Raw genomic sequence first — 25,987 nt, forward strand, 5'->3', positions numbered from 1 at the left:
GCGGCCTGATAAGGATGGAATGGGGTTTAGAGAATTTCAGTCTCGTGAAATAAACATGTGAGTTTTGACCTTCCTGAAGTGACAGAAACTATTCGAAGTGTGTCCCGTTTTGCTCTTTTCCCCCTTGCAGCCTTCACTTTAGACTGTGCTGTCCTGGCAGAATCTTGCTCAAAACTGGCTGTGGTTTCTCAAGGGCTGAAGAAATGCTCAGACTCACAAAACCTGGGCAACACGGGGCACATCTACCTCTGGGAATTTTAAAAGATCGGCTGTGTTGCTCGCAAAAAAAAGCGTCTAGCATTTTGCACAAAACTCCCTCACGGTTTCTGTGGAGGTGGGAACCGAAGCCCAGAATGGCTGCAAACTTGCCAAAAGTCACAGAGCTGGACTTGACATCTTCTATAGACACCTACTCACACTGTTCCTCAGGAGAAGTGCACTCCCGCGTCTTGGATCCTGCGGATTTGATACATTTTACAAACCATGGGGCCTGGACCACAGCGTGAGCATCCCATGGGAGCCGGTGAGAAAGGCAGACTCTCTGGCCTTACCTGGCCCTGCTGAACCGGAATCTGCATTTCAACAAGAGCCCGGAGCCATCCACGTGAATATTAAAACTGGAGAAGAGCGCAAATGTTCTAGCTAGTTCAGTTGTGGGGAGGGGAGTTATTGGCGACTCTATGTTGGTTATAAATGCACCCGTCTCTTGAAAGGTATATGATCAGCCTCACCTCGCAATTTAACTTAAAATTATCCTCCTGATGCAAAACGATTTTCAGTTTGTCTTTATGGCGGACCGAGACTTTTAAGGATGCAATCGCTCCTTTGTGAGCAGATATTAAGGCTTCTGATGTGCAAACTTACCTTTCTTATGAGACCCAGCAAGAAACGGCCACCAGCCCCCAGGTTTACGATGACGCACAGTGGTGTCTTTTCTCGAGAGCACATCAATCACCTTTTCCCAGATCGCGGCGACATGGGCAGCAAACACAAATCTCGGCCCCGGTTCTTGCCCAAGTTAACACAAAGGCATCACAACAATAACAGCTACCATTTATGTGCTGTTTACAATGTGTCTGGCGCTGTGTTGATAACTTACAGTATAGAAAAAAATCACTTAAGCCTCAGAGTAACCGTATTTTACAGACAAGGACAATGAAGCACAGAGAGGTTTGGTGGTTTGCCCGAAGCCACACAGCTAGTTCATGGCGGGGCTCGTAATTCAGCCTGTCTGCCTCGAGTCCACGCTGGTAACCACAGCCCCATACTGCCGCTCAGAGTCCAAATAGATACTGTCTGGGGTTCCAGGAGTCCCTTTGCTCTCATACTAAAGACTGATCATGTACCTAGGAGAATGTAATTCACTTCAGACGTTTTACTTGACAAAAAGCAAAAGAGAGGCTGGCAGCGACTAGGACATTTCACAGAGTGAAGTAAGACACGGTCTCCAGCTCTCGGTGGCGACTGCAAGACCACGCAGTCTGATGCTTGGAAGTGCTTGAAAACGTCCCTCTGCCTGTCACGGAACCAACTCCTACATTAAAACTGCACTATAGTTTCTATAAATGAGAAGCAGCTGCAAAGGCTAAGGATTCGTGATACTGCTGGCTTTGATTATCCATCAAATCAGGGGTCTCATTTCTCTTTTTAGCAGCCGATGCTCACCTCTTTCTGTAAAAGAAATCTTAAGGATAATTCCAATATACGTGGACCAGGCACAGCCTTGTGCTTTGGGTGAAGTGGGGAGAGGGAATTCTCTCGACCTTCACCTCAGTAGCCCTGAGAGCCTGTCCCTAGAACCCTAGAGTCCTGAAAACACAGAATGAAAAACACCCCAGGAGATAGTGAGTGGCCTCTCCTGTGTGTGAACGCAGCTCTCCAGAGAGCCTCCCTGCCTGACAGTACACGCGGCCCAGTCCTCGGTCTTACACCTGGAAGACCTCCGACCCGAACTCTCCCCTGTGGAGCTGAAGAGAAGGACACTCTAGAAACAGTTGAAAAGGGCACTGCCAGAGTTCTCGGCGAAAATGAATCTGACTAGTTTCCAAGAGGTCGCAGGTTCGATCCCTGGCCTTGCTCAGTGGGTCAAGGATCTGGCGTTGCCGTGAGCTGTGGTGTAGTCACAGATGTGGCTCGGATCTGGTGTGGCTGTGGCTGTGGCCTAGGTCGGTGGCTTCAGCTCCGATTCAACCCCCAGCCTGGGAACTTCCATATGCCACAGGTGTGGCCCTAAAAGTACAAAAAGGGGCGGGGGGGCACTGCCCAATGCTTAGCAAAACAGACATGGGCCACAGAAACACTATGAGAGGTGACATTCCCAACGGCAAAGTCAGGCAGAGGCCTGCCAGGGGCAGAGCTGGCAGGCAGATATGTGCGCTTAATAGGGAGCGAATGCTGATAGTGTTTTCTTCAACCACTTCTGTTTGCACTGGAAACGCAAAGCAGAATCACGACGACGCCCAGGCACAGCCCAGGTCCAGAGCCATGGTTATAGCGCAGGGAAGATAAAAAGCGCTAACTCCTCACCAATCATTACGACCAACCCCCTGACCAGGAAATGCATCCCACTGCCCAGCCCTTAGCCCTGCGCCTACAGGAAAACAACACTGAAATTGACGTAACTTAGTCTTCCAAATGGTTTTAAGTGCTGGTGGGGGAGAGGTGGGCAAAGTGGTTCCCAGGAGGTTGATTTCTCAACAACAGGCGACAGACTGGCAGCACAGGTGGTACTAGAGTCAGAGCCCCTCCCAGATCCCCCCAACCCCCGCCCCAGGGCCCTGTTAACCATTTCTGTGCTGCCCACCCCAAACTCAATGGCTTGGGGGAAGGGAGCACGAAAGCCCAGCCCCTGTGTCAGGGTAGGTGGGGACAAGTGGGAGGCAGCCGATCCTCTTTGGGACTTTGCCTGAGATGACACCCCTGTGTGGCGACTTGCTCCTCCTGGTCCGGGTTCCTTTTTCCCTTCCCCAGGGGACACTTCCTTTAGACATCTGCACATGAATGTTCTCTGGGTCTGCCTCTGGGAAATGCCACCTACAAGACCACCACGCCCCCCAGCTCACCACCCTGCAGGTGCAACCTAGGAACCCGGCCTCAGCAGCAGGTCTAGGGTGCAATGAACACTTTACTTGCCATACCCTTTTCCTACCAAAATCTGTCCATAAAATGTAGCCAAAATTGATCGTACTTGATTAAAAGGTGGGGCATGAAACCAAAATATGATAAAGTCTCTGTTAAGAAGAATGTACAGGGCATGGCATGGATGCGTTACATCAACGTTCGAGTTAATTGTTTAAAGAAACCTTTCTGGAGTTCCCATCATGGCTCAGTGGTTAACGAATCTGACTAGGAACCATGAGGTTGCAGGTTCGATCCCTGGCCTTGCTCAGTGGGTTAAGGATCCAGTGTTGCTGTGAGCTGTGGTGTAGGTTGCAGACGCAGCTTGGATCCCACGTTGCTGTGGCTCTGGCGTAGGCCGGTGGTTACAGCTCCGATTAGACACCTAGCCTGGGAACCTCCATATGCCGCAGAAGCGGCCCTAGAAATGGCAAAATGACAAAAAAAAATAAAAATAAAAATAAAAGAAACCTTTCTATGATGTAGTAGTGTGCTGTCCTTACCAATTTAAAAACATCTTCATAGAGTGGAGTTCAGTTTTTGTTTGTTTCTTAAACGGGGAGCTATAAAAGTGCACTATAAATAAAAGGAAATAGACTAAGTATGCGCACACATTAAGATGTATCTTGAAAATGGCTTTTTGTGCAGAATTATTAAATGAGCTTGCTTTCCTGTAATTTTCCTAGCTCGATGGATCTGCAGGCAGCCCCCCCCCAAAAAAAACCATCTGGGCTGCCTCCAGTTCCATTTATTCTGACACCTCTGCAGCAACTCCTTCACATGGGACACGAACTGTGACAGCTAACCCGAGGTGCGCTGCCAACCGGGATGGGGCCAGCCGCGTGTCACCGGGCACCTCGGCTTTCACGAACGCACGACAGCGCGATTACCTTGACTCCCAGGGCTTCTCCCGAAATGACGGCCACGGTCACACCATCCTGACTGGGTTTAGGGATTTCTTTACTTTTCAGTTCCTGGTAGCGTGGCTCCACCATCTTCTGAGAGCTCCTCAAATTCACCCACAGTTGTAGGCCATGGACTGGCTCCTCCGAGCAGGGCATCTCGGCGTGCACGATGCCCCGGCCGGCGGTCATCCACTGCAGACACCAGACCAAAGAGAGGAAGGTGTAACCCAGCTTCTAAGGAGGCCGCAGATGGGACGAGGATGCCCGGGTAACTAGGCAACCAAGCGAGGAGCCTCACAAAGCCCTGCTTTCCGAGTTACAGGGCAGCAGGAGGAGTAACAGAGCCACAGGGACAACTGCTGGGCCCTTTCTTTTTCCAAAGGCGTCCCGTGCTTCCGCATGCGAATTCAAAGCATCGGATCTGCAATTTGCACACAGGGAAGACTGCCCGCATTGGCCCCCGGAGTCTCAGGACGGCACTATGAGATGGGGTGGGGGGCTGGGCCGGGGAGGGGCAAGGTGAGCATCAGTGCAGTTAGAGTGAAGGCCCTAGCCCATCCGACAGGGAGCTCCGGAGAGGGATGAAGCTTCAGAACTGTCCCGAATTGAGGCGTGGTGGCCGAGCTTTTATATCCCGACAGGAGCAAACCGCCGGCTGTGGGCCAGCCGCCACTCCTTAGCCTCGGGTGGGGCGGTTCCGGTGCAGAGGGCAGCGCTGGGGTGGGGTGGGGATCTAAAGACACGGGCGGAGGCCCATGGCATCCTCCACACCAGAGGCAGCTGACCCGAGTCCGTGGGTACCGGAGCCCTCACTGCTGGGAGAAACTTACTGTCTCCACTGTTGTGCAGATTTTGCAAGCGTGCCTTGATTTCTTTATTAAGAGCCTGTCAGGGGCCAGCCCTAGGCGCCAACCTCAGAATCTGGGGAGGGAGGGAGGGAATGAGCCCGACAGGCAGGTTTCCTGCCTGCCTCGGCTTGGGTCCTCCCACAGGAGGTCCCGACACAAGGGCTCAAGTGCAAGGGGTTTATGTACTTGGAAAGTGAGGCAGAAAATACAAGTGGGGGAGAGGAGGAGGAATGAGCAAGGCAAGGGAGGAAGCTAAAAGAGGTGCTCATGGGCAGGTGGCATCTGTGGGCACCTGGGGCCCGATCCCACGGGGAACCAGGCACATTAGAACAACTGCATGGAGGGAGGAAAAATCCACTTTACGTTCTGCTCCTGGTGAGAAGTGACTGTTGACATTTGGCCATGCCTCTCTGCCCTTTTGCTTTTCTGCCTTTAAATTTTGTGATCACTGAAACACCACGATTCAAATATTTGCAGCTGGCATCCCACAAAATGTGTACATGATCCCAGAAGGTGTCTGAGACAGAGTCCAGGCTTTTAAACCCAGTGAAGATGACCCAAGCACTTCCTGGGGATTTTAATTTTAAAATCATCTCAGAGGGACCAGGATGGTGGCCGGGTTTGGGTCCTGATCTTACGTGACAACACTCGCCCCTGCAAACGTCCTGGAAGATACATAGTAAATTGTCTCAAAGTCAGCAGAGAGGTCTAGAAAGATGAGACGTGAAGCTAGTGCACTGAATGTGGCAACTGGGACATCATGAGCGACCGTGACCTGAATGGCTTCAAGAAAGGACTGGGGGGTGGTGCTGAGAGGCCAACCCTGATTTCAGTGAGTGGAGGATGGGATGGAAGATGTGGAAGGTGCGACAGGGACTCACGATTACTCTTTTGAGAAAAGCAAGGCAAAGACTAGGTGGAAGCTGAGCGATGATGCTGGGGTCAAGGGAAAGAGAAACGCAAGACACCTGAGCAGGTTTGCAGGTGAAGTGGAAGGAGCCATAGAACGGGGGAAGTCAAAGATGGAACAGAGAGCGCGGGGGTTGGGGGACAGGTGAAGGTACCGGAAGTGGGAGGGATCAAGCAAGCACAGCCACAGCCTAGGAAACCATCAGCCATAACTCGTCTTGGCCATACCTGCAGGTCTCCTGGGTTCAACTGACCAGCATGTCCACAGAAGTCTTCGTGGGCCATGCTACCCCCTTCCAGGAGGTAAGACACCTTTGAAAAAAAACAAAAGAGAAGCAAAAGTAGGTGTTGGGGAGCTGTGAAGTGTTACTCTCTGTTCGCACTGAAAATGGGTTGAAGAAAAGCGGCAGGAGCAGCTCAGACAGTGGAGCGAGCTGCCGGAATGAGCCTCAGTGACAGGTCCACACGCTCCATGCAATGTCCGAGCGAATTTCAGGTGGGAGCCCCTTCCTCTGGGCAGATGCAGCCCTGAGCAAGCAGCGCCCCCCAGGCGGGTGAGAGGGGCCCCCACCCATTCCCTCAGCCACAGTGGGCCCCGGAGCTCAGGGTGAAAGTGGCAGCTCCTGTTGAAACAGCAGGAGCCCTGTTACCAAGGCCAGGTTCACCCAGGAGGGTGGGACGGCAGACCTGAGGTCTCCACGCCGTCCTCTACGAGAGGACTGGGGAAACCCAAAGGGGGTGTCTTTCCCACACCAGGCACACAAACTCACCCGGTGTTCAAGAGATGTTGGTGCAATAGGTCAAATGAATGCATATAAAGTCAACTTTTCCAGAGGCGTGTCTGCACGAAATCTGAAAGCATCATCCGTGTAGAGATTCTGTGATGTCCCTTGGGGGAGCCACTAGCCACGTGTGGCTGAGTTTCAAGTAATTAAAATTAAACAAAATTAAAAATCAGCTCCTCAGGTGCACTCGTCACATTTCAAGTGCTCAAGAGCCCCCATGTGCCTAGTGGCCACCCGAGCGGACCGCGCAGATGGTAAGGCATCTTTACAGGAAGTTCTATGTGATGACACTGATCTTGATAAATAAATCTGAGTATCAGCAGCCATCTAAGGGAGGGATTTTGCAAGGATAGTCAAACCTTCCCGGGAGCCTCTATAAGCACAGTGCCTCTTGGCAGAACGAGATGCCACCGATTTTAAACAGCACAAGAAAATCTTATTTCATTATTTCCCTAAGAGGAAAAACCCAGCAGCTCTAAAATTCTCATTTTGAAAGCTATCGTGATTATCTTAACAAAGATAAAAAGACACCCAAATACTGAGAAGCTATTTTAAACGACCCCAGGGACATGGCAACATTTGAAACACGCGATTTAATACTGAAAGCTTAAAATGCGTGTCTGCTGGGGTGGGAGCTCTCTCTGCACAACTCTGTTTTCCGTTCTCCATTTTGCTCGTTTTGTACACATTCATGAAATCATCTGTAAATGCCAACAAGAAATACCCATCAGCCTCAACAGTTCTGAAAGGTGTGTGCAAAACGACATTTATCTGCAAACCACGAGCGGCTCCCCTCCTCAGGCTCATGGGCAACAGCTCTGATCATTTACACCACTGGATGAAGTTTTCATATTCTAGCGATTCCAAGGCTTTCTTTAAAGCTTAATGGGTTTACCCTTTTTAATCTTGTAACTTTTACTTCAAAACTCTCACCATTATTAAATGAGCGAACCCAAAATGCAGTCTGCAGTTAAGGTCCCAACATCTCTTGTACTCATGTCAGCCCGATCTCATTTTCACCCAAAGACCCATTCCGCCAAATAGAGCAATTTAAATCAGTACTTTAGAATAACAACATCTGCAAGTTCCCGTCATGGCGCAGCAGAAACGAATCCGACTAGGAACCATGAGGTTGCAGGTTCGATCCCTGGCCTCACTCCGTGGGTTAAGGATTCAGCGTTGCCATGAGCTGTGGTGCAGGTCACAGATACGGCTCAGATCCCGCATTGCCATGGCTGTGGTGTAGGCCGGCAGCTGTAGCTCTGATTAGACCCCTAGCCTGGGAACCTCCATATGCCGAGAGTGCGGCCCTAAAAAGAAAAAAGAGTAAAATAATAATATTTTTACCAACAAATCACAGCTGTCTAGAACCACAAAAAGAAACAGAGTAGAAACATGTCTCCGCAAGGAAGAAAAAAATATAAATACTCAAGAGGTAAGAGAAGAGAAAATATTTACGAAGGTCGAAGCACACACATCAGATACTGCTGTTCTACACAAAGAACACTATTTCCTGCTCCATACAAGAACCCAGGACGTATGTCTAGGCCAGACTGCTTCCATGGTCTATGTTTTTGCTTTATTCTAAGGCATTAAAAAGTAGACCCAACTAATCTTTTTGTTTTGTTTGTCTTTTTGCCGTCTTTCTAGGGCCGCTCCCATGACACACAGAGGTTCCCAGGCGAGGGGTCGAATCAGAGCTGTAGCTGCTGGCCTACGCCACAGCCACAGCCACGCGGGATCCGAGCCGCATCTGCGACCTACACCACAGCTCATGGCAACGCCAGATCCCTAACCCACGGAGCAAGGCCAGGGATCAAACCCACAACCTCATGGTTCCTAGTCGGATTCGTTAACCACTGAGCCACGACGGGAACTCCCCAACTAATCTTTTTTAATATGAAAATTCCAAAAATTGTTTTATAACTTATAAGGGGCAGTGGGCTTTTGATCATTTTCCTATATATCTGTGTATTTAGGAACTAGCCAAATGATGATCAATTCCCAGATAGAGAACCTACAGCAGAACAATTTTAAAATAATTAAGACGGTCAGTTCACCAAAAACATTCATTCGTGAATTCACTGGATATCTCACTAAGGTCTTCTGACGGAGAAGACAGATAAGACAGCTGTGCTCAGGAAGCGCATCTTCTCACGCAGACGAGCAAGTGCACGGCAGGCCCTGCTGGCTACGTACAGGGCACCGTGAGGGGCACAGGAAGGATTCGGCTCACGCTCAGGTCCAGGGTAAAGCGTCTCAGAGAAAGATGAGAAAGGGGCCGCAAAATCCCACCCAGCATAGCAATAACCCAAGACCCGGCCATGACCCTGGCCTCCCATCGCTGTGTCCTGACCTCTATCAGGGACCCCCGCTCCATCAGCGGGGCAGGGCCTGCCCCAAAGAGTTAGGGACAACCTCCACTGCCCTTTGTGATATTTCCCTCCCCACGGAGGGCACTCCATGAACACTTAACACCCCTGTGCCCTTCGCCCACCCCTCCCTGGTGGGAAGGGAACAGCGGAATCTGATTGGTGGACTTGAAAGAAGACCAAGCCCCATTGCTGAACCCTGCCTCTCCCCTCCCTCTGGGAGAATCGGCCTGTCCACAGAAGGCGGGGGTCCTCTTTTGCTCTTTGCCTCTGTGGGGAGGGCCAGTCCCCACACTGGTGGCTGGCAGGGGGCCAGCAGAGCCAGTGAGATCTGCCAGTGAGTCTGCCTCAGTTGCAGTATTCAGAAGCCCAGCTGCCCACGGATATAAGCCCCATTCTACAGTATCAACTTTGTTGGAAATAAAGGCATGTCTCTGTCTGCATTTCCACTCTTTCATCTCAACTCGTTCAGAATCCAGGCTGGGCCAACAGGCTGTGGTTTGCTCTGCCCCCTCATACCCCCAACTAAGGGCAATTTAAGAGCTGCTACAGTCAGCTGTTGAAATCTTACTTTGCAGCCTTACGATGAGCCCACCGCCTCCAGAGCTCACTTTATTGACTGCGGGTTCTTGAAACCAAGTGTTTGTTGAGCACTTAACTACAGTGCAAACCAAGGCTGGCGCCAGAGGATTCTCCATGCGTCATCCTGCAGAACAATGCCACTGCGCTAGGTGGCCCTGGCAGCAACCTTTCTCTCAGCAGGTGACAAGGAGATGGCTAGAGTAACTGGAGGTTCTGGAATGCTTCTTTTTTTCTTTTGTGTCTTTTTTAGAGCTGCACCCGTGGCACAGGGAGGTTCCCAGGCTAGGGGTCAAATTAGAGCTGCAGCTGCCGGCCTGCACCACAGCCACAGCAACGCCAGATCCGAGTCACGTCCATGACCTACACCACAGCTCATGGCCACCCTGGATTCTTAACCCAGTGAGCGAGGCCAGGGATCGAACCTGCAACCTCATGGATACTAATGGGGTTCATTATGCTGAGCCACGACGGGAACTCCTCCTTGGAGGTCCTAGATGGTGATGGTTCATTTTACGTGTCAACTTGAATGGGCTAAGGGATGCCCGGAGAGCTGGTAAAATGTCACTTCTGGGTGTCTCTGTAAAGCCGTTTCTGGACGAGAAGAGCATTTCCATCAGCAGACCGAGTGAAGATCCACCAGCACCGGTGCAGGGGGCGCCGCCCCGTTGCACGAGGACTCAAATGCAGCAACATGGTGGAAGGTTAACGCCTGCTCTCTCTTCTTCGGCTGGACCATCTACCTTCTCCTGACCTCAGAGACCAAAACGTCGGGATTCTCCGCCTTTGTCTTCGGGGATTTACACCAGCGGTCTCTGGAGCCTCCGGCCTTGGTCTGAACTCGACCAGCCGGCTTCCCCAGTTTGCCAGCCTGCAGAGGTGAGGTTGAGATTTCCCACCTTCCTTAATCAAGGGAGCCACTTCCTACAACGAATCTCATCCTGCGTTGATCTCTATCTATCCTGTTGATTCTGTTTCTCTGGCGAACCCCGACTGGATTTTTATGGCCAGAACCATCTGGGAACTTATGACCGCAATGGCAATGGTGCAACGCTGGCACAGGGATGAAGGAGACCCGTTTGCAGAGGGAATTAACATAAAATGACATTGACCTCAAATCAGTGCAGCAAGGATGCGTTTTTCCATTAAGCGGTATTGGAACGAGTGATGAACCAGATGAGAAAAAGAGAGCAAGCGACGTGTTCCAAATGGGTTAAGGATTTTAAAAATCCATTTCTAAGACTGAAATCTAAGGAGACAACAAGAATACAAAACGTCTGCACAAATCTATCTTGGCAATGTTTATTATAACAGCAAAAAGACAGGAACAATCTGGATGGTGAATTAAAAGGGAACGCTTAGCTAAATGATGGTACAGCCCTACCAGAGACTATTACGCAACTGTCAAAACGTGATACAGATCTCTATTTGCTGACACAGAAAAACGAAATATTAATTAAAAAAATAGGCTACAGAACAGTAATTGTATTTAAAGGGGTCAAATGCAATGATGCACGTAAATGGCTGCATTTAATAACACTGTATCCGGTCATGCTGCGTAGACATGTAAGTGCCCAGATGGACACGTGCTAAAATGTGAACAAAGGTCACGCCCAGAGGATGGACTTGCGGGTACATTTCATTATCTGCTTTCTTTTCTAATAGTTTGAGTTTTCTGCAATGAGTAGTTTACTCTTTCACAGGGCAAACTTTTTTTTTTTTTTTTTGGAAAAACATAAAGATGCTGCCGCTCATCAGTGAATGGAAAGAAGTGACAGGCTTTATTCTGCAGAGATGCTGGTGATTGTGGGTTCCTTGTGTAGGCGAACTGGGGCTGGACAAGAAGGCAGTGAGACCTACGGGAAAACACTGAGAATCAGGAGAATAACTCCCTATTACCTGTGAGGACAGCTTCGTCAGCTCTGACTTTAATGTCACTAGGTGGGACAGACCCGGAATTATTACAGAGGCCACTCGTGCCAAAATAAGAATCAAGCGCTTAGGACTCCATACAAAGCTTCAACATTTCAGAGGACAAATTTCAAACAACCAGCCAGTGTATATGGGGCAGTGTCTAGACGTGCTTTCCTTTTCCTGTTAGGCATGCATTTTTAATTAAAATAACTTGCATAATAATGGCAATTTTCATTCCGTTTGGGCTGAAGTTCCCCTTGGGGTTCTCAAAGGAGCCTCTTTCAAATCATGTTCTTTCCAGCCCCCAAGATTTTTCAATTAAGCAAGCCGAGGGGCTTTCAAGTTGTTCATCATCTGAAAATACGTCAGGCAACTTTCAAAAGTAAATTGCAGTGAGCGTGACTTATTTAAAGACGAAACTGTATGTGGATACCCAAAGAGATTGTTTTTGTTGGGTGGGTTGTTTTTTGGCAGCTTTTATTTTAGAGAGCAGTTCCAACACGGTTTCTAAAAGATTGCGAAGACCGTTCTCCCCTCTTTTCTTCTCCTTTTGCGCTGTGGATGGTCCTCTTTTCTCTGCTGATACGAAAGGAAACAGCACTGCCTCTGTTCTAAATTCTGTAAAATCTGAGTTAGAGAAGTCTGGTCAAAGAAGCTTTACTGAATCCGTCATACCTGCCCTTTACTACCTAAAGCGAAAAGACACACTGAGAGCCTTTGGGGAAAGAAAAATCAGAAACCAAGGAAACCAGCGACGCTGGATTTATTCTTTTCCTTCTTGTGTTTGTTGAGTGCTACACATGCTGCACTGAGACCTAAAGGATAAATGTCTACAGAGCATTACAAACAAACAAACAAAACACACTCGGGCAGGACATTTAGGAGTCGACAGGATCCAGATGATTTTTCAGGACATGACATAATTGCAAACACCTGGAGAACTGGCGGGTGGCTACGGAACAGGGAGTATTGTGTTCAGACTTGAGAGCTGCATGTGTCTACGAAATCTGTGATTTGAAACAGGTGTTTGCTGAAAGGACTGGACATGCCTCCTTGGTGCTGCTGCGTCCTTTCCTCCTCCTGGTCCTAACCTTTCCACCCGTCTTTACAAAAGAGGTGTGCTTCCTTGTCCGTTCTCATCGGTGACTGCATTGGGAAGACGGACACGAACCCACAACAGTAGTGACAGACAAGGGTCACCTGCAAGGTGAAGCTGCGAGAAGGTGTTCCTCGAGGAGCTACACATTATTTCTGAGCAATTACAGCAGCAGACAGAGTCTGTTGTTTCTTTCTGGCTGGTATTCAGTAAGAAGAGTGTCATGACCTTAATGTTACAGATGCAAAATATACTGTTTGAAGGAAAAAAGTTTTGTGCTAGATTAAACTCTATTTTCTTTTCCTTTCCATTTGCCCTGAAATGGGGGCTTTGTTTTTTTGTTTGTTTGTTTTTTTGTTTTTTGTTTTTTTGTTTTTTTTCTATTGGTAGCTGAGTAGGAAAAAGAGAAAAACAAAACAAAAACACGGGTTGAGGTCATGGCTGATGAGAGAGGCCGGCAGGGAACATCTTGCGTAATCGAAGCGGGGAACTGGCCTTCAAGGACACAGAGGGAATGTGTGAATCCATATCATTCAGGACCCGAGCTATTTTACAAAAATGTTTTCATCTTTTGAGCAATCGCTGAGAAACCTGGAAAATGACCCCCCTTAGTCAGCTCATCCGATCCCAAGCCCACAAAAAACACCTTCACCAGGGCCACAAGGGAGTTTTCGCAAAAAGGGAAAAGATAACCAACAAGGTTTAGGTCTTCAGCCAAAGGTCAAACCCGCATCTTTTAAAGCTCTGCTGGCTCCTGCCTTGACCCCTCCTGCTACCAGCCCCGGAGGCGCAAGGCTTCAGGGATTCTTGTCAGCACTGCCCCCTGCTGGCACGGCCCTGCCTTGGGGGCCACGCGGGCCCTGGGGCCCTGGTTGGAACCTGAGGTTGCCACTTCTTGACCAGGTGTGAGGTGTGGGGTGAAGTCCTCAACGTCTCAGAGGCTCGGTGTCTTCACGTACCACAGGGACCTAGGTGACGAGCGCGGTGAGGGCTAACTCAGGTGACGTGTGCAAAGCACAGGACCAAGTGTTCAGTGAGTTCTCGCATCGGCACACCCGCCACACGTCCTCGAGCAGAGAGCCCGTTCTGAGGTCCTCCCTCGAGCTTCTGGGAATGTGCTTCCCCCGATATTTTCATGGTTTCGTCCTCACTTCGTCCAGACCTCTGTTCAAATGTCACAGCCGAAGAGAGGCCGCCCCCAAACAGCCCCCGAGTTGGTCAATCTGCTCTTAATCGTCCTAACTCTGGTTGTTTCTTCATCCTTGCTTTCTCAAGAAGGGACTCTGTGCTGTATCATTATTTGGTTATTCCTTTATTATCTGTCTCCCCTCAGAAAATGCAACTTCCCTGAAGACTGAGCACAAAGGTGGCAACAAAGCTTTTCGGAAGAGTGAAAGGCAGGGAGGAAAGAAGGCGGAAAGGAGGGAGGGAGAGGGAGGGCAGCAATTCCTATTCGCACAGCATTTCGGTGTTGAAAAGCATCTGATTCTGGGAATCTATCATTACCTACCTGTTACTGATGAAAACACTGTGGTTTAGGGTGACTAAGAATACACCATTATTTGGAGTTCCCGTCGTCGTGGCTCAGTGGTTGACGAATCCGACTAGGAACCATGAGGTTGCGGGTTCGATCCCTGGCTGCACTCAGTGGGTTAAGGATCCGGCGTTGCCGTGAGCTGTGGTGTGGGTCCCAGACACGGTTTGGATCCCGGTTGCTGTGGCTCTGGCGGAGGCTGGCGGCTACAGCTCCGACGTGACCTCTAGCCTGGGAACCTCTACATGCCGCGGGAGCAGCCCAAGAAATAGCAAAAAGACAAAAAAAAAAAAAAAAAAAAAAAAAAAAGAACGCACCATTTGTAGGAGCAGGACAAGGACTTCACATTTTCTGAGGATAAAATCATTCTCACTCGCCGAGGTCATCCCGCAAATGCTGCCGCCACCTTGGCAGTGATGCCTGTGGTGCGGTGGGTGCACCGGGCCTGCCCTCGAGGGGAGACGAAGGGAGCCCAAGAGGAGCGGGGCTTTAGGCCAACGCCACCTCGGGCAACCAAAGGGTCCTCGTGCTGTTTGTTGCACACGAAGCTGAAAACAGGCCTCAGGATTCCCAGGTGAAGCAGCTAAGAGGTGGCGGAAGGGGCAGGCAGCCGCGGGATCCTGAGATGAGGCGCCTGAGGGATCCTTCTTTGGTTTCGACGTTGCCGAGCTCTACGCAATGACGTCTGACTACAGAGACATGAACAACTGACTTAGACGCAATTTCCCTTTTCCATTTTTCTGTGGTTCCCATTCTCAAAAGTCTCCCAAATCTCCTAACTTTCCTTGCACTCTGGGTAAAAGTTCTGACACGCACAACCGCATCCCCAAATCTAATGACTCAGGCGAGCGGAACTGCAACCTCCTTGAGAATCCTCCAGCTGCTTCTAGAACCTCAGGGTCAGAAATGGCCTTCTTCTTCAAACCCCACTCAGGAGTCAACCCTTTGGGGACTCTCTTCAGACAAACCATCCCTGGCTCCCCATGTCTTCATCAGGCCAGCTTCTTAAATGGTACCACCTACATCTCATTAAACTGTGGTCAAGGCGCTCACGTCCACTGTTTTTTTTCTTTGTTTGTTTGGTTGGTTGGTTGGTTGGTTGGTTTTTTTTGGTCTTTTTTTAGGGCCACACCCGCAGTATATGGGGGTTCCCAGGCTAGAGGTCAAATCGGAGCTGTAGCTGCCGGCCTACACCACAGCCACAGCAGCAGTGGATCCAAGCCACAGCTCACGGCAATGCCAGATCCTTAAGCCACTGAGCGAGGCCAGGGATCGAACCTGCATCCTCATGGATACTAGTGGGTTCGTTAACCACTAAGCCACGATGGGAACTCATGTCCATTGTTTCATCCCCCATGTTATACTGAAGGGGCCTCAAGGGAATGGTTGGCCAGCTTCTAGGATTATCCCAGGTTCCCACACAAAAGCACTGTGTCTGCACCCAGTGGGCAAAGAGGGTGGTTCGAAGCATTGTTGTGTAAGAGTGCCCTCTGCTGGCCGTCATGAGGCATGCTCAATGTTTTCTAAAATCTGTTCTCAACAAACCAGGGGTTTTGCTGAAAGATCTGCTGCTAACTAGGTACCTCTTGCCTACTCACGTTGTCTCTGCTCGAAGACCAGTGTCCATGGGGCAGGCCGCCCTCCAGGCATCAGGGGAGGGGCTGTGTGCTGGTGCAGAAGGAGGTTTTTCTGCTCAGCAATCTCTAGTTAAAAGCTGTCAAGGCAGATAACCTAAGAAAGTGCCTGAAAGGCTCCTCCGCCTCAGGAGATCCTGAGGGGACCTGGGGCTCACAGGGCTCTGACAGAGAGACAGAGTTAAGGGAACCGTGTCCATTTCCCTCTTGTTTTAATATTTTGTTACAATTTCATTATAAAAATATTTAACTGAATTAAGCCGCTGACACCTTTGGATGGGTGATTTATCATTCCTGATTCAATTCATGGTAAGGATTTAATTTCTAAAACTTTTAGTGAATGTATTCATTGCACTTGATGATCCTGGGCCACAGTTCTGGGGATTTGGGACTTCAGGAAGCAAGAAAACATTTTCTTTCTTTCTTCTTTTTTTTTTTTTTTTTTTTTTTTTTTTGTCTTTTCTAGGGTTTCACCTGTGGCATATGGAGGTTCCCAAGCTAGGGGTCGAATCGGAGCTATAGCCGCCGGCCTACGCCAGAACCACAGTCACGCAGGATCCGAGCCACATCTGCAACCTACACCACAGCTCAAGGCAACGCTGGATCCTTAACCCATTGAGCGAGGCCAGGGATCGAACCCGCGACCTCATGGTTCCTAGTCAGATTCGTTAACCACTGAGCCATGATGGGAACTCCAAGAAAACATTCTCTAATAAGGGGTCTGAAAGAGGGATGTAAATTTTTTGGTCTTTCATCTTTTGAAAGAAACTGATTTTGGAATCATTTTTAATCTCTTTTCCTTTTTCTTTCATTTTGGCCTGCACAAGAGAAACTGTCATCACAAAATCATTAACAGGAAGTTAGGAAGCACCCGAAGGAACACAGTGATCATTCCTTCTCTACCTTCTAGAAGCTACCAGTAACTCTAGCAGGAGAAACACTACTAAAATATGCAGGTAGGAGAAGCAAATGCTAAAGAGAAGTACAGTCAGTCTCGCTGGGAACACAGAGGAAAGATTAATCCTGATGAGGACGAATCTGGAGGAATGGGGGAGTAACTCATTGAGAACACAGCCCCCCATCTGGTCCTTAAAAGACCAAAATATTTGAGTTCCCGATGTGGCACAGCAGAAACAAATCTGACTGGGAACCATGAGGTTGCGGGTTCGATCCCTGGCCTCGCTCAGTGGGTTGAGGATCCAGCATTGCCGTGAGCTGTGCTGTAGGTCGCAGACGGGGCTTGGATCTGGCGTTGCTGTGGCTGTGGTGTAGGCTGGCTGGTAGCTGCAGCTCCGATTCGACCCCTGGCCTGGGAACCTCCATGTGCGGCAAGCGCGGCCCTAAAAAGACAAAAATAAAATAAAATAAGACCAAAATATTGGGGAAAAGCTAGGGGTAGGGTCAGGCCAAAAGGTATGTAGGAGGGGAAAGAAGCTTTAGGTTGTAGTAGAAAGTCACAAGCAACGAAAGCACAACTGTGTTCATTATCATGTTATCTCTACATCACGAATGGCCTCCTGTGGAGACAAGAACTTAAATGACTGTCCCTGAATATCCAGGCAGTCAACCGACTCCAATTCGTCATGATAGAGGAAGCTCAGAGGAGATGTGGGAAAACCCAGACCCCTGCACCAGGAAAGCACTGGGTCCCACAGCGAGGAAGTCACACGAGAATGCGGTGTTCACAGTTTGGGGATCTGTGCCACCCACGCAGTGTCACTTCTCTTGGTATCAACGTGTCGATGTTCTGACCCACGCTCCGCTGTCCGGAACGGGGCCTCTGTTCCAGGAGTGGGAGCTCAGAAGCGGGGACAGGTGTGGGCCTGGGCGAGGATGGGCGCACCTGCCCTGTAGGAGCCTCAAGAGGCCCCCCTTCACTGGTTTTGGGTTCCTCCTCCATACAGTGGGGGGGGAGGGGTGATAGCTCCTACTTGGCACGGTTGCTGCGAAGTTTAGAGGTAGAGAAAGCAAGGACGCTTGTCATAAAATGGGCAGCTGATACCACCTCGGGGCGAACCTCCTCTGGGTTTAAGCGTGTGCGCTCAGCCACCTCCGGTGAAGAGTCTACTGGCGGATGACGCTGAAGAAGACCCACTAACAGCAATGAAGATCTGCCAGAAGCTTTCCATCGTGCAATGAGCTACGCTGACTTGTCTTAGACTTATTTCTACTCTCACTTAAGAAGCATCATTTTACATCTGGTAACATAAAAGGGGGTTCAATGCCATGTTTATCGTCTTCAACACATCTGGCCACCAAGGTGTCTCCTTGAGAAAGCAGTCTCTCAGATACGAATGGTTTCTGTTTGTAACACGGTGGGGGTAGGGGAGATGGGGAAATTTCTTGGGAACTCCAACACATCCAATTTTTAAGTCCAACTCAACTCCTCGTCATTTCTAATCAATCTCCATCATCATCTCTATCTTCTTTTCCTCCACTCATATCCAAGTTACCCCCTAAGGTTTTTACTAACTGGCCAGGTTTTCCCTGAAACCCTCCCAGAAGTGCCAGCTTCTCCCTCACAACTGAAACTTCACCAACTGGACCTCCCCTGTGCCTCCTGCATCATTTTCTAATTTTCTTGCAAACTACAAGTCCTCCTCCACCCCAGTTTCTAAACTCACATGCACACACACGATTCTTTTTTTTGTCTTTTTCTAGGGCCGCACCTGTGGCATATGAAGGTTCCCAGGCTAGGGGTCTAATCGGAGCTGTAGCCACCGGCCTATACCACAGCCACAGCAACACGGGATCCGAGCCACGTCTGCAACCTACACCGCAGCTCATGGCAACGCCAGATCCTTAACCCACTGAGGGAGACCAGGGATCGAACCCACAACCTCATGGTTCCTAGTTGGATTCGTTAACCATTGATCCCTGATGGGAACTCCACAATTTTAATTTCCTTTTGCAAAGGGGACATGCTGAAGAGGAGAAAGTTTGGCTTCTTCATTGGAAGCGCTCTTTTCAGTTCTGTGGGCGCCTCAAGCATTCCCAAGCGGAAGCAGCCCCAAGGGCATCCTCCCCACTGCGCGCTGGCACCTTGCATCGGTTTACCTGGTTGACCCACACAAAGCACAAACCAGGTCGGATTTCATGTGCAGAGGGCAGACCCAACATGAAGGCCTCACTCAGCCAGAGTTCCTGGAGAACAAGTGAGCGTAGGCCCTTCCCCAATCACGAGAGCACTGTTTATCTTCAAATGCGCCGTGCAAAGAGGCAACTGTAAAAATAGCAGTTTTCTAAATCACCAGCGCACATGGTTCCAAATTCTAAAGGCACGAAGAGGGATAGGCTGAAAAGAAGCCTTCTTTCCCACGCTCCCTCATCACCTTCTCGGAAGGGTCACCAGTCGCCTGGCTGGCCTTTCAGAGATACTGCGGGCAGAACCCAAGAATCAGGTATAAGCAGAGATGATCCGAAGGTCTGCCAGCAGGTGACTGGACAAATGCAGACAACGAGGCGGCAGTCACAAAAGGGAATGAGGTCCTGACACGTGCGGCAATGTGGGCGAGCCCGGAAAACATGATGCTGAGTGAGAGAAGCCAGACACCAAAGACCACATCCGGTGGGATTCCTTTTACACAAAGTGTCCAGAATAGGCAAATCCCTAAAATCACAAAGTCTGGGTGCCGGAGGCTGGGCGAAGTGGTAACGGAGAGTGGCCGCCGCGGGGCGTTCTTTGGCTGGCAAGGAGAATGTCTGCCACTGGTGGTGACAGTGGCCCAGTTGCATAAATATACCAAAAAAAAAACGCATTTTTTAAAAGCTGTGTCAATATGTATTTGTATCTGTCATTACGTGTTTGTTTCCTCTCTAAGCACGCTCTTCTTTGAATACTGTAACACGACTTGCGTAATTTTGTTTTCTTTGCCTCGGTGTAGGCTGCGGAAGCCAGACCCACAGTCCAGCTTCCCCCCAAGAAATAATCACCCATTTCTGAAAAAGAATAAAGGCATATAATAGCCTTTCTATTTTATACAAATCCTGCGCTGTGCTACAACAAGCTAGCACCTTGCCTCTGCCGCTTTCCAGCTATCATGGAGATTCTTCTACATCAGGCCACAGCAAGCTGTGACTTTCTTCTTAGCAGCTGCGTGGTATGTGACTGTACGGACACATGTATGGAAACCACTAGTTCCCCACTGGGGGCCACGTGGTGGCCCTCCCCGCCCAGAGTGAACAGGTAACACTATCTGGAGACAGTTTTTGTCGTCCGCATTGGAGGTAGGGGGTGCCATTGGTAGCCAGTGAGAAGAGGACAGGTATCCTGGCAAACATCCGAGAAAGCACGGCCCCCCACAGCGAAGACTTATCCACCCAAAGTGTCAACAGCGCCAAGGGTGAGAAACTTTGATTTAAACAGAACACGATCCATAAAAATTTAAATTATTTATAACAATTGCTTAATTAATGCATTATACGTCAACTATACTTCAAATTTTTAAATCTTTTAAAAAATATATTTGCTCTTACAAATGATGTTATATAGTATTCCATCTACCAGACATATAATAATCACCACATAAATAACCATCTCCATTTTATTTTGAATACTTCTTTTGTTCCCTTTTTCTGGCCACGCCCACAGCATACTGAAGTTTCCGGGCCAGGGATTGAACCTATGCCACAGCAATGACCTGAGCCACAGCAGTGACAATGCCAGATCCTTAGCCACTAGGCTACCAGGGAACTCCTGTTCCCTTTTTATTTATTTATTTATTTATTTATTTATTTATTTATTTATTTTTGCTTTTTAGGGTTGCACCCGTGGCATGTGGAAGTTCCCAGGTGAGGGGTCTAATCAGAGCTACAGCTACCAGCCTACACCACAGCCACAGTAAGAGTAACACAGGACCCAAGCCGCCTCTGCAATCTACACCACAGCTCACAGCAACGCCAGATCCTTAACCCACTGAGCAAGGCCAGGGATCAAACCTGCATCCTCATGGTTCCTAGTTGGGTTCGTTAACCACTGAGCCACGAAGGGAACTCCCCTGTTCCCTTTTTTATGTCTTTTTGTCTTTTGGCCTTTTCTAGGGCCGCTCCCGCGGCACATGGAGGTTCCCAGGCTAGGGGTTGAATCGGAGCTGTAGCCACCAGCCTACGCCAGAGCCACAGCAACGCGGAATCCGAGCCACCTCTGCGACCTACACCACAGCTCACGGCAACGCCAGATCCTTAACCCACTGAGCAACCCAGGGATCGAACCCGAAACCTCATGGTTCCTAGTCAGATTCGTTAGTCCCTGAGCCATGACGGGAACTCCCCCATTCCCTTTTTTAAACTGACTTTTTAATATTGTGCTGGAATAAACATTTGTATAATAAGCCTTTGTTCTTACACTGGGTTTCTTCTCAGGAAATTCTTAGATTCCTAGAAGTAGGATAAGTGGGTTAAAGGAGAACTTTCTTGCCTGGAATCCTATGGAGTTCTTCGTGCTATTACAAATGAGATTTGCCCCCTCATTAGATCTGGTTATTGCTTTTCTGCAGGAAAGCAGGTGACCTTTGCATAGTTATCTTCTACCCAGCCATTTACGAAGAGGGTTGGGTTGATATTTTTGGCGTGGTGGTGCCAAGGGGTGTCCTGGGGAGGGAGGGTGGCTTTAGTTTCCTTTAGCATCTGTTAGCCTCACCCCCAAATCATGCCAAATAGGCGTGTATGCTAAAATCCACACGCCGTCCGGTCACATCACCGCCCACAGAGGATGGGGCCACCTCGGGGTTTTGCTTTGACCTGCAAGTTCCCCACAAATAAACAACCGGGCCTCCTCCCCCTTTCCTCTGGCTGTGACTCTTCCTCAGGGCATCGAAGCTTCCCGAGCCCTATTCAATCATAACGATACGATAGACACTTGTCCTCTTTCTCACAGCGACAGGAACATGTCCATACGTCCACGTGAGAGACGTCACAGGATGTTCCTTGAACAATAGCGCCTTGATGGTGTTCAGAAACTATCCTTCCTTCCTCCTTCTCCTAGACTATTTTTCTTCTTTCCAAAATGGATTCTGAATTCCATCAAGCTTTTCTTTTGTAGCTTTGACTCCACAGTGATGTGGTTTGCGTTTGAAAGCACAATGCACGTTAGGGAAAAACAAGACAAAGCAAAACAGCCGTGTGAGAGACGGGTGGCTTGGATCCAGCTCTAAGTTTTAGGTGTGAATCACCAGGACCCTTCCCTTCCTCTCGGGACACTGCAGGCAGTTGCATGCAAACGCTGCTGGCCGCCAACCAGGAACCAGGAGGGTGGCTCTGCTGCGGGGCACACCCTTGGCAACAGAGCGGGTCTGTTCTCCTGAACAAAGTCAAAGAACCTGCCGAGGCTCGTAGTGAAAAACTTCATAGAGCATTTCTAAGCCCCGCGATGGACAAGACCACCCTAAAATGTCGCGGGCAAAGCAAGGCGCGCGGTTAATCCTAGCAATTCACCTGACGCAGAAGTGACCAACTACACTGGTTTCCCCAGGAACACGCGATTTCGATGCGCACACCCGGAAAGTCCTGAGGCTGAAATGTAAAGGGTGAGTTTGAAAGGCACAAAATCTGCTTCTTCTCCGGGTAGGTGAAAGGTTCATCAGCGGGGTGTGACCTCACAGGACTGCTTTTGCAGGCAAAAGTCAACTCGGGCAGGGCGTGGATGAGAACGGTCGAGGGGTGCGTGCATTTCTCAGATGGTTGTTTCGGAGCATTTGGAGCTGCCCTAAATAAATCACGCGATCAGGCCTGAGCTGACACCCCTGACTGCAAAAGCCTTCTGCCCTCAGATTTCCCAGGCAGGGAATCTGGCCACCAGCCAGGCCTCCTTCTCCAGGGCTTTCCTTCTTCCTTAACTTTCAGGCAAGTTGTTAACAGAAAAGAGCGAGCTATCATCCCAAGTGAAGGGTTAAGTTTTAAAAAATGATTAGCCATCGACACAGGAGAATCAGGTTCTGGCTCTTAGCTCAGAGAATTACAGTATTTCTGGTTTGAAGGCTCATGTACACGAGAGCTTCTCAAACTGTGCCATTCACAGCAATCACTCGAGGATGGGGTTGGAATGCGGATTCTGATTCCTGGGTTGAGGTGGAACCTAAGAGTCCAGATGATATCACAGCTGGTTCCCAATCACACTTGAGGTAATGAGAATTTTGTAGACTAATATTCTCCACATTAATCTGATCATGTATTCCTATTAGTTTAAAAAAAATGTGAGCATGGACTTAAAAACGTAATTTATTTAAACTTTATATCCACGTGTTAGTCCAGCATAATTCCATTTTTAAAAATACAAATGTAAGCTCTATTATTTTACTCCAGCACAGCACTGACTCATCTCACACACAGCCTATTTTGAAGACCACTGATCTGAGAACTCACCCACTATGTTAACATTCAGTGCCTGCTTGTATTTCTCCAGACATTAAAAAAAAAAATCTCTTTAATCCAATTATGAATATGGAGAACAGACTTGTGGCTGCCAAGGGGGAGGGGGAGGGCGTGGGATGGACCGGGAATCTGGGGTTCATAGATGCACGCTATTGCAGGTGGAATGGATGAGCAATGAGATCCTGCTGTGCAGCACTGGGAACTCTATCTAGTCACTTGTGATGGAGCGTGACGGAGGATAATGTGAGAAAAAGAATGTACACATGTATGGGTGACTGGGTCACCTTGCTGTACAGTAGAAAATTGACAGAACACTGTAAACCAGCTATAATAGAAAAAAAAATAAAAATCATTAAGTAAAAAAAAAAAGAAAATCTCTTTGATCCAGCAGTCGATTCATCATAAACTGTTGCAAAGTTCTTCCTTCTATTGGTTTGTATCTATGCTTTGTATCCAGAGATTTACATACGAAATAAGCCTAATCCGTCTTAACACTATTTCAACTCTTACCACTGAAAAGGCCCCAATTTCCTGAGTATATAAAAACCATTTATAAAAACATAATACCACCAGCCCGAGAGAACAAAATAGGCCAAGGACATACATATATGTGGTAAAAAGATGTTTAAAAATGAAAAGACAACCAACTTGCTCAGATGAGAAAAATGAAATTTAAAACCATGGTGAGGTAGTATTTTTCACCAAAAGAGCAAAGATAAAGAAAAGGTGGGTAAAGATATCATGTTGGCAATGCTGAGAGAAAACAGGTACCCTCATGCATTGCTGTGGTAAGAATGTCACCTGGTACAATTTCATGACAGATGCTTAATGAAGCCATCAAAGTTTAGTATTTTTTTTAAATACTGGAAAAATGCTAATGGCATAATGGTTCTTTGTTGTTGTTGTTGTCTTTTGTCTTTTTAGGGCCGCACCCATGGCATATAGAGGTTCCCAGACTAGGGGTTGAATCAGAGCTACAGCTGCTGGCCTACGCCACAGCCACAGCAACGCCAGATCTGAGCCGCATCTGCAACCTACACCACAGATCAGGGCACCACCGGATCCTTAACCCACTGAGCGAGGCCAGGGATCGAACCCACAACCTCATGGTTCCTAGTCCGATTTGTTTCTGTTGTGCCATGATAGGAACTCCTAATTTCCTTTCTAAATTACAATTTATAGATTGTGAGGCACTCAACTTGACTCTGGGAAGGGGTTCAGCTACAGAATTTTGGTATTTGGCTCTTCTAAGAATTTTCCTTAAATCTGTCATTGTTAACCTCAGCCAATCCTTATCATTTGTGGATCTGGTATTCCCACATTCACCTATTCACTCCATTAATTCGTACCCCCCAAATCAGTAGGTGTGGTGCTTGCACCCTCACTCGTGTGCGTGTGCAGAGCAGACCAGTGTGCACACACTTCCAGCTGAGAGTGAAAAAGACGATGCTCTGCCTTCTTGTTTCCACTCTCATACTGCAAACACGTGTCCTTCTTGAGGTCTAATTAGTAACTGCATTTTGGTACTTTTCGTTGGTTGGTGCTCTCGCTGTTTTAAATGTCTCCCAGGGATAGTGCCGCAGCGCTGTCCCGTGTTCCTAAGGGGCCAGAAGGCTGTGAGGTGCCTTGTGGATAAAATACGTGTGTTAGAGAAGCTTCAAAGTCTGCAATGCAAAACCAGGTCCACTTCTAGGCTCTCATCACTTCCTCCCTTTAGCATTTTCTACAGGCTGATAAATTTTGAAAATGTTAACTAGTATAAAGAACAGAGTTAGAATCACCTGTTATATTATCTTACTATTCAGAAATAGGTATTGCTATTGTTTTGATATATTTTCTTCCAGAATTTTTTTTTCTGGTGTCAGGCTGTATATGTTTTGTCTTAAAAAACAAAAAAAAAAAAAAAAAAGGGAGTTCCTGTCGTGGCGCAGCGGAAACGAATCCTACGAGGAACCATGAGGTTGGGGGTTCGATCCCTGGCCTCGCTCAGTGGGTTAAGGATCCCACCTTGCTATGAGCTGTGGTGTAGGTCACAGATTCGGCTCGGATCTGGTGTTGCTCTGGCTGTGGTGTGGGCTGGCAGAAACAGCTCTGATTCAACCCCTAGCCTGGGAACCTCCATATGCTGTGGTACAGCCCTAAAAAGACAAAAAAAAAAAAAAGAAAAGAAAGAAAGGAAATGAAATTTTCTTTCCATAATGGAAAGCAATGTGTTTCATCATTCATTTTAACATATTCATCATCTTTGGCAAAAACCACCTCTTTCTTTTATTCAACTAAACTCAGCCAGGTGTTACCGAGACCCTCCACCTGCAGAACGCGGAGATGGCTGGGATGATCTGAGCCGAAGCAATTTACACTCCTCCTGGGCGTGGGAGGGGAGGTTGAGACAACTCCTCGTTCTAACACGAGGCAAGAGAGCCACCAGAACAATCTAACGTGTAGGACCCTGGAAAAACCTAATGCCATGGGGGCCGAATGAAGAAGAAAGGGTATCCTCTTAGGACTGCGTCGAAAACGTGGCAGAGAGGGTAATAATTGAAAAGATCACGACAATTAGTGAAATGGTAGCTGAGCTGGGGGATGCGACAGTGAGGATGTCCTGATACCAGAGGCAGAGGAGCACGGGGGGCGGGGGCCCTGTTCCAGGAACCGGGTCAGAATCTAGCACGGGGGCAGGGGAGGTGAAAGGAATGGCTCCCACTGTTGCTGTGAAGCAAGGTACAGTGCCCTCAAAGTAGCGACAAAGAAGAGAACCAGAAGGCAAAAGGCTAAGAAGGAAGGGAAACCGGTCCAACGACCTTGAGCCTTGAGACTGTTTCCAGAAGCTTCTGGGCTTTTTCCATGTCCGTCTTTCACCTCCTTAACTCAGAGAGCATAGTGGAGGCAAGCAGGGGCCAGGCCTCATTCTTCATTCGTCTCCCTC

At 48.7% G+C, this 25,987-nt stretch overlaps 1 protein-coding gene across 8 annotated transcripts in view; it reads right to left on the reverse strand.

Annotated features, from left to right (window-relative positions):
• The window catches only part of PIR (pirin), a 99,305-nt gene that overhangs the window by 54,369 nt on the left and 18,949 nt on the right, over positions 1-25,987 (reverse strand). For 5 of the 8 annotated variants that reach the window (XM_005673448.4, XM_085008560.1, XM_085008559.1 and 2 more), the window contains 2 exons: positions 6,008-6,091; positions 4,008-4,214 (listed from right to left, as the gene is read on the reverse strand). The exons of 2 other annotated variants lie outside the window; for them this stretch is intronic. In XM_005673448.4, the coding sequence (XP_005673505.2) occupies positions 4,008-4,214; positions 6,008-6,091 (291 nt within the window). Of the gene's footprint in view, positions 1-2,133; positions 4,215-6,007; positions 6,092-25,987 lie in introns of all 8 variants that reach the window. One more of the 8 variants, XR_014835769.1, reaches the window with a different exon arrangement.

This window comes from Sus scrofa, chromosome X (genome assembly GCF_054392235.1).
Source record: "Sus scrofa isolate SSC_HxYL_T2T_F1_AM1 chromosome X, Sscrofa_HxYL_maternal_Yorkshire_Landrace_v2.0, whole genome shotgun sequence".
Taxonomy (NCBI): Eukaryota; Metazoa; Chordata; class Mammalia; order Artiodactyla; family Suidae; genus Sus; species Sus scrofa.